General features: G+C 37.7%; 1 protein-coding gene across 1 annotated transcript; it reads left to right on the top strand.

Moving 5' to 3' along the window:
- Window positions 1-884: 884 nt before the first annotated feature.
- On the top strand, window positions 885-7408 carry LOC135152175 (uncharacterized). Its single transcript, XM_064092009.1, has 7 exons — window positions 885-1430; window positions 1599-1665; window positions 1846-2057; window positions 2196-2324; window positions 3110-3274; window positions 3383-3784; window positions 7256-7408. The coding sequence occupies exons 1-7, from the start codon at window positions 885-887 to the stop codon at window positions 7406-7408; spliced, it is 1674 nt and encodes a 557-aa protein (XP_063948079.1).
- Window positions 7409-8901: the final 1493 nt, after the last annotated feature.

Below are 8901 nucleotides of genomic sequence, written 5' to 3'. Positions count from 1 at the left end.
TGAGATGTCCTCTGGGGTATAATCTTTCTTTTCCTTTGGAACCATCTTTTGAGGTTCATCTGCAATCCCAACAGAGAGCTTGGTGGGCATATGTGGTCCATCATAAATCCTGTCAAGGTATTCTGGATCAACAGAGTCTAAGAATATGATCATTCTTTCTTTCCAGACTGGATATTCAGATGCCTTAAGGATTGGAACTCTAAAGGATGAGGCTTGTGATTTTTCAGACATGATTGTGTTTAAGATCTCACTGTAGTAGTCTTAACAGACCTGGCTCTGATACCACTTGTTAGGTCCTATAAACTCACTATATAATATGATATAGTGACCACAATCTGTAACACAGTAAGACAATATAAGAAATTGTAATCAATAAACTCTTATATTCACAAAGCTTTGATGGTTACAAAAACTCTCTCAGTGATTTATATTGTATCACTAAGAGCTGCTAGGGTTCTAAACAATATACTCGATAACTCAACTCATATAGAGTAACCCTAATCTGTGTTTATATAGACACAGTTACAAAATCAATCTCTGATTTGATATCCTATAAATCTGCTATGAATTCTATCAATCAAAGATTACTCCAGTTTTCTGTTTAGTTTCCATAGTCAGCAAATCACTCCTCCGCTTCTATCCTTCCTTGAAGTATATCTGCTTCTGAGCTCTTTCCACGTGTAAACTCTGTCGAGTCTTGACTATGTAAACTCTGATCAGACTTTGCTAAACTCTGTCAGACTTTATCAAACTCTGATCAGCTTCCCGATTAAACTCTGATGATTCCTGTTCTAAAACAGACTTTAAGAATATTAGTAATCATCAATTATATCTAACATGTTCCAAAAGAACTCTCTGAGTATACTGATGAAGAAAATGAGCTAATGAATTTAGATGATGCTCTTCAACTAATCTTGGTTGAATCTCTAGACCCTATCATGTACAATGCTGTTGTGAACTGTACAAATGCAAAACAAATCTGGGATACACTAGAGATCATCAACGAAGGCTCAGAAGAAGTTAGGGAAAACAAGAAAGAAATACTGATGGCTCAGTATGAACAGTTTGGTTCCAATCCCGGAGAAGGGATTTCAGAAGTGTTTATCAGATTTAACAACTTGATTAATAATCTAAATCTGAACGGGAAATACTATGACAACAAAGAAATGAATCTGAAGTTTCTCTTAACACTTCCTGAACATCTGGAACACAGAATCACTGCAATCAGGGAAAGCAGAGATCTGCATGAGATATCTCTGGAGAGACTCTACGGGGTTTTAAAAACGTATGAACTTGAACAAGTTCAGACAAAGCAGAGATATGGCTGGGGTAAAACACTTGGGAACTCGAGAGCTTTAATTGTTGAAACACCTCAACTGGAAGAAAAGAAGGATGTTGTTGTTCCTTCTAAAACCATTCAGGAATTTGTTGTGCCTGAGATGGGTCAGACTGTTTCTTCTAGTGGTGATGATGAGTTCTACACAATGGAAGAGTTGGAGCAATTAGAAGATCAATCTCTATCACTGTTTGCCAAGAAGTTTGGAAATATGAGATTCAGGAAGAACCCTTCTTACAAATACAAACCCTTTGCTAACTAGTTTCAAAAGGGAGGTTCTTCATCTTCTTCCAACAAAGGAGGATACAAGACTGGAATGGTTGATCGAAGTAAGTTTAAATGTTTCAACTGTGGTGAACCTGGACACTTTGCAACTGAGTGCAAGCAACCCAAGGTTCAAGGAAAGAGAAAAGATTCCTATGATGAGCTGAAGCAGAAGTATGATGCCTTAGTGAAAAAGCATCAGGGTACTTCTGGAAGTCAAAGCTTCAAGAACAAATCATATCTAGCAGAAGGGAAAAGCTGGGATGATACAGATAGTGATGAAGAGGAGCAGCTTGGAAATGTTGCTTTCATGGCTAGATCTGGATTATCTTCACCTCCTCATGCTGGAAGCTCTCTGGTAGATCCTATATGCCCTAAACTTTTTATGCAATTGGGATTAGATAGAGATGATGCTATTAAAAAGTTGAAAGCTGCCATTCTTAAGAATAATGCTTTAGTCTTAGAAATTCATGATTATAAAATGAATGAGATGAAAGTATTAAAGCCTAAAATTGAAAAACTGACTATGGATTTAGAACATCAATTTGCTAAAGTCAGAGTTTTAGAAAAGAGTGAAACTGCTTTAAAACTTCAGATAGAAGAAGAAAGAATTAGGTGTAAAGCCTTTAAGGATGCCTCCACTTTAGTCAAAGAGATAAATGATCAACAGGAGATTAACAGAACTGTTGGAATAGGTTATGACTATAACAAATCTGTAGGCAAGGCTAGTAACATTACTCCTTTTAAGAAGAGTGCTGAGGAAAGAGGGATACCTTTTGTTTTGAAAGATTCCCCTCAACCACTGTTTAAATCCTCAGAAGCTGAACCCCTGTTAGAGACACCTATTATCATTAATTATGAACTCAAACAGGAAGACCTTAAACTTAAAGAGAGTAATGAGAAGAGAGATGAGATCCTGACATCACTGAAACCAATAAAAGTGAAAGGCAATGTTAGGTTGCCTAATGCTGGTTTAGGTGTCAACTCAGAAAGAACAAAATTCAACAAGCCTAATAATTTTGTGAATAGTAAGAACATAGACAATAGATGTCATTCTACTGAGAACTTCAAATCTGTCAACAAAGTTAGAGTAGAATCTATTGATGTTCCTACTGTTGTGAATGATATTCCTGTTGCCCATGTGTTTGATGCATGTCATAAATATTGTGGTGTTGATAACTGTATGCTTTGTGCTTTCAATACTATGTCTGCTTATTTTAGAAATTTGCATGCTAAAAATGAAAACACATCCCCAAGACAACACACAAACTGCAAGCATGCTAGGGCAAAGACTGCTAGTCCTCTTCGTGTTAGGAAGGAGACTTATGTTCCAAAGCCTAAAACGAAAGTTTACAAGGCTGTTGTTAAGGAAGTAAGTTCAGTCAAGTCAGAATCGAATGTCAGTCCAAAAGGCTCTGTTGTCTTACCAGATAGAAATCAATTCTTTAAGTATGATGGACCCAATCAAGTGTGGGTCCCAAAGGTTGTTTAATCAGTTGTCTTGTGCAGGGTGCCAGAGGAATTGTACGAGTTGTTTGGGTGCTTGACAAAGGAGCGTCAAGGCACATGACTGGCATGAATTCCCTGCTGACAGAAGTAAAAGAGCCAACTGGCCCTTCAGTTACTTTTGCTGACAATAGAAAAGGTCGAACTGTAGGATATGGCAAGTACAAAGTTGGAAAGATCATCATAGAAGAGATTGCTATAGTTGAAGGACTTGAACATAATCTCCTTAGTATCAGTCAGTTCTGTGACAAGGGATACTCTGTTCATTTTGAAAAGGAGACATGTACAATCAAACATATCAAGAATGAACGTCCTTCACTATTTGGCATAAGGAAAGGTGATATCTATGTAGCTGACTTATCTTCTGGACCAGGAAATGCAATACAGTGTTTTTATGCAAAGGCATCTACTGAAGATAGTTGGTTATGGCATAAGAAGCTCTCACATCTCAACTTTAAAACTATGAACTCTCTGGTCAAGAGAGATCTAGTGAGAGGCTTACCTTCCCTAGAATTTACAACTGATGATCTCTGTGAAGCTTGTCAGAAAGGAAAAGCAAAAAGAGCATCTCACAAAAGCAAGACCATCAACAGCATCACTGATCCATTGCAGCTATTGCATATGGATTTGTTTGGCCCAGTGAATGTCATGTCAATTGATGGAGGAAGATATGCTTTGGTTATTGTGGATGACTTCTCAAAATTTACTTGGGTTTACTTCCTATCTTCCAAGGATGAAACTCCCCTGACAGTAATTGATCATATCAAGAAAGTTGAATTAGAAAAGGGTGTTCCTGTAAAAGCTATAAGGTCAGATAATGGTACGGAGTTCAAGAATCAAACTTTAGTCAACTATTACTCTGAGAAAGGAATTAACAGACAGTACTCAGCACCAAGGACTCCTCAACAGAATGGAGTCGTCGAAAGAAAGAATCGTACATTGATTGAAGCTGCAAAGACAATGATTGCTGAAGCAAAGCTTCCTTTGTACTTTTGGGCTGAAGCTGTGAGCACTGCCTGTTACACCCAGAATCGAACTTTGATCAATAAGGATCACATGAAAACTCCATTTCAGCTGTTTAACAACAAGAAACCACATGTCAAACATCTTCATGTCTTTGGAGCTAAATGCTATGTTCTCAAGGATGGAGAAGAGCATTTGAACAAGTTTGAACCAAAGGCATATGAAGCCATCTTTGTTGGGTACACCAATACAGCTTATAAAGTTTTTGTGATTGACACTCTGTCAGTGAAAGTTAGTGTCAATGTAACATTTGATGACACTAAACTACCAAGTCTACAATCTGCTGATTCATCTGAGTCTCTGAAGTTTGACAACTATCCAAACTCTGATTCAGATGATGATATGCCACCTGAGGTTGCAACAGGAGATGACAACAATGATGGTGATGATCCAGGCAATGGTGGAGGAAATGGTGGAAACACTGGAGATTCCACTGATGCTAGTGGTGGATCATCAAGTCATCCTGGCAGCAACTCAGGGGGAGCTGATGGATCAACTAGTCACACATTTCAGCATAATGACAATACTGCTGAATCATCAAGATCACATCTTCCAAGGGAAAGGATCTGGAGCAGAGATCATCATTTTGAATTAATCATTGGTAATCCTGATGTTGGTGTAAAGACTAGAAGTGCTACGTCTAATGAATGTTTATTTTCTGGTTTTCTATCTCAACTAGAACCAAAGAAAATAGATGAAGCACTTGCTGATCCTGATTGGGTTCTTGCCATGCAAGAAGAGCTTAATCAATTTGAGAGACAAGAAGTCTGGGCCCTGGTTCCAAGGCCTAAGGGTAAGTCTATAATTGGAACTAGATGGGTCTACCGGAACAAGTTAGATGGTGATGGCATTGTTGTGAGAAACAAAGCCAGATTGGTTGCAAAAGGTTATTCCCAAGAAGAAGGAATTGATTACGATGAAACCTATGCTCCAGTTGCTCGTCTTGAAGCCATCAGAATATTTCTTGCATTTGCTGCACACTCCAACTTCAAGGTTTATCAAATGGATGTGAAAAGTGCATTTCTGAATGGAAAGCTTGAAGAAGAAGTATATCTTGAACAGCCTCCTGGCTTTGAAAATCCAGAATTTGCTGACTTTGTTTACTTCTTATTCAAAGCTGTCTATGGCCTCAAGCAGTCACCAAGAACCTGGTATGACACCCTCTCTGAGTTTTTAATTGAAAATAATTTCACTAGAGGTGTCATAGACAAAACTCTCTTTTACAAATTGCATGATAATAATATGATATTTTTTCAAATATATGTTGATGATATTATATTTGGTTCTACTAACGATGACTTGTGCAAGAGATTTGCTAAGTTAATGCAGAGTAATTATGAGATGAGTATGATGGGTGAGCTGTCCTACTTCCTTGGTCTTCAAGTAAGCCAAAAGGAAGATGGTATTTTTATTTGCCAATCTAAGTATGTTAGAGATCTTCTGCGAAAGTACAATCTAGAAGACTCTTCACCGACAAAGACACCCATGGCCACTGCCACAAAGCTTGACCAGGATAAATCTGGTAAGAAAGTTGATATCTCAAACTATCGAGGTATGATTGGCTCATTACTCTATCTCACTGCTAGTAGGCCAGATATTATGTTTGCAACATGTTTGTGTGCTAGGTTCCAAGCTGATCCTAAGGAATCACATCTTACAGCCGTCAAAAGAATCTTTAGATATCTTAAGGGTACACCTGGCTTAGGTATTTGGTACCCTAAGAATACTGGTTTTGACTTAACCGGCTATACAGATTCTGATTATGCAGGATGCAGGATTGATAGGAAGAGTACGTCTGGAAGCTATCAATTTCTAGGACGACGGTTGGTTTCCTGGTACAGCAAGAAGCAGCACTCCGTGTCTACTTCTACTGCTGAAGCTGAGTATATAGCTGCTGGTAGCTGCTGTGCTCAGATACTCTGGATCAGGAATCAATTAAATGATTATGGTGTTGTAGTAAACAAAATTCCTATATTTTGTGATAATACAAGTGCCATAGCCATTTCCAACAATCCAGTTCAACATTCAAGGACCAAGCACATTGATATCAGGTATCATTTTATTCGAGAACATGTCATGAATGGTACAGTGGTGTTACATTTTGTACCCACGACTGAGCAAATTGCTGACATCTTCACTAAACCACTTGATGAATCCACTTTCTCTAAGTTGGTTTGTGAGCTAGGGATGTTAAATATGACATAGTTCTCACTGTATATATTTTTCATATGCTTTATATGTTTTTATATATTTTTCTGATAATATTTTGTGTAATTATGCATGTTTGTATATTAGTCCTTAATTTTCTAAATACTTGCGTACTCCCCTGTATTATTTTTTCTAAGCATCTTGTTAATTATTTGTAATTTTCAAAATTAATTAAGTATAAATATTAGAATTTAAGTTAATTCATTTTATTGAATTAAAGTTAAGTTCATAAATATTTATATTTAATTAAAGTTGGAATTTACAAAATATTTGTGTAATATATATTATTGTTTTTATTGTAGTTTTTATTTATTAAACATTTTATCTTTATTTAAAAAAAACAATAAAAACAGTTTTATTATATGTGTGATTTCGTTTATATCGGCAGTACATGGCTCGGCAATTAGATTAGCTGTCTTACTGTGTCCAGACTTTCACACGCGTCGCTTAATCTCTCGCCAAGACAAATGAATAATTTGTCTTGACAATACACATACGCGCCTCAACCGAAACTCTCAAGACAAACCTTCAGTTTGTCTTACAGGCTCTGTACTCAAGCGTCTCGCACACAATACTAATTGTCTTCCAGTATGATTTTCTCTCGGCCCAGCAAGACAAAATCAACCCCAAGTCATTATATCTTATTGTCTTAACAAATCAAGTGAAACACACCGACTTGTACTTCGTTTGTCTTAATCAAAACCAACATCCCTCCCCTAAGACAATTACAAGTTAAAAACCCCCCAGACAAATCGACCCATTGTCTTGCACGCAAACTCATCATCTTCATCGATCATTACCCACACACACTCGCCCTCTGTTCTTCGTTTTTCAAGTTTTAACGACAAAAACTTGCTGGTTTCTCTTCGATTTCAAGCGATTTAGCTTGCTGGTTGCTTCGATTATCGTTATCGACAGCCGAAGCTCTGCACATTTTTCGCAAAATCCGGCGCGTTTCTGTCTGTTCGATGTGCTGCGTTAAATCAGTCGATGCTCTGTAGGTTTGCTGGGTTTAATCTCGTTTTTATGGAATCGATTTGCTGTGTCTTGCTTGTTCGATTTGCGCTGTGATAACTCGTTGAAATCGAACCCTCTCTTTGCTTGCATTCTCTGTGATTGTAATCGAACTCTGATTGTATTCGAACTCCTTGACTGAAATCGAACGGCGGTTTTGTGTGTTGATCGGCCGATTTGAGAGGAATTAGGGTTCTTGGATTTCAAATTTTGGGGCTGCCGAGTTGGGTTTGGGAATTAGGGTTCCTGGAGTTAGGGTTAATTGAATTTTAATCTTAAGGCTATGTTTGGGTGTGGCTTTTGATCTTAATTAGAGTTGTTGATTTAAGGCTGTGTTTGGAAGCTTTGGATTAAGTTGGGATTTTGTTCCTAAGGGTTTGTTTGGTTAGTTCACTACTTGGTTTTTTTTTTCTTAAGGCTTTGTTTGGTGTTGTGGAACTATTTGGAGTTAGTGGACTTAAGACCCCGTTTGGATCCATTGTTGTGGTGAAATTGAATTTTGGACCATTCACTAATTAATTAATTGTCCATTAATTATTAGTTGAAATTTGTGAGATATTTGAGAATTATCTTTTTATTTGAAAAATTCTCGCTTAATTCAATTTTTAATTATAAAAATGAATGGTCAATTCAAAATTAAGGAGACTAACTATTATGGATACTTGGATCCCGATTCTTGCTCGCTTCGTTTCAGACCGTGGATTCGTTTTCTGAATGAACAGTGTTTAGCCAGCACGGCTATTACTGCCTCTGCAGACATTCAAATCCAACTTCTCTATGACTTTTATTCCACTGCAGTCAATTCAACTACTTTGGACAATTACAAGATCATTGGTGAAATTAGAGGAGGCAAGCGAATCACAATTACTACGGATGATGTGAACAGAATACTTGGATTCCCGAGGAATAATTTTGCTGAGGTTCCGTCTGACCATGAGTTGACTCACTTCTTTCAGACAATCCACTACCAAGGGGAAATCCAGCTGTCAAAGATGTCTAAGGGCAACCTAAGAGCTGAGTGGGATCTGTACTTTGATACTTTTGCGAAAGTATTTGCTCCCACTGACCGGAGAAATTTTGGTAATATATCTTCCCTTCTACAGGTCTTTGGATTCTGTTGTGCGCATAATCGTCCTATCAATTTTGGGGAGATTCTTATGAAGGTTATTATCAACAAGCTTGGTCCTGTAATGAATCGGAATGTGCAAAACAATGCCAAAGTTGACTGCTTTTATCCAAGGTTCTTTATGTTGTTTTTGAATGACAAGATGTCTCAAGAAGACAAGATCTTCTACATGAACTCACCAGTGGCTCCTACATCTAAGTCTTGTACTAAGCTGATGACCATACTTACTGCTGCAAAGAAACATAATCGGGTTCCTCTCACTGTCACTCCTTTTATGCTGGAACAGTTCAATGCACAGTTACAGCCATATCGGCTACAAGTGGCACTACCTCCTCAACCACTGCAACAACTTCAACCAGGAGAACCACTTCCACCATTTCAACCTCAACAAGAACAACCTCAACAACAACCAGAACCACAAGAG

Source organism: Daucus carota, chromosome 4 (assembly GCF_001625215.2).
Source record: "Daucus carota subsp. sativus chromosome 4, DH1 v3.0, whole genome shotgun sequence".
NCBI classification, from domain to species: Eukaryota; Viridiplantae; Streptophyta; class Magnoliopsida; order Apiales; family Apiaceae; genus Daucus; species Daucus carota.
Note: the sequence above shows the minus strand (reverse complement) of the source record. Positions and strands in the feature narration are given on the sequence as shown.

What these genes read in the sequence shown, in the direction of transcription:
- LOC135152175 (XM_064092009.1), top strand. Translation starts at nt 885, where the DNA reads ATGAATTTAGATGATGCTCTTCAACTAATCTTGGTTGAATCTCTAGAC. An exon ending in AAACCATTCAGGAATTTGTT is followed by an intron (nt 1,431 to 1,598) that starts GTGCCTGAGATG and finishes TTTGCTAACTAG; the next exon opens with TTTCAAAAGGGAGGTTCTTC. An exon ending in TAGGATATGGCAAGTACAAA is followed by an intron (nt 3,275 to 3,382) that starts GTTGGAAAGATC and finishes CATTTTGAAAAG; the next exon opens with GAGACATGTACAATCAAACA.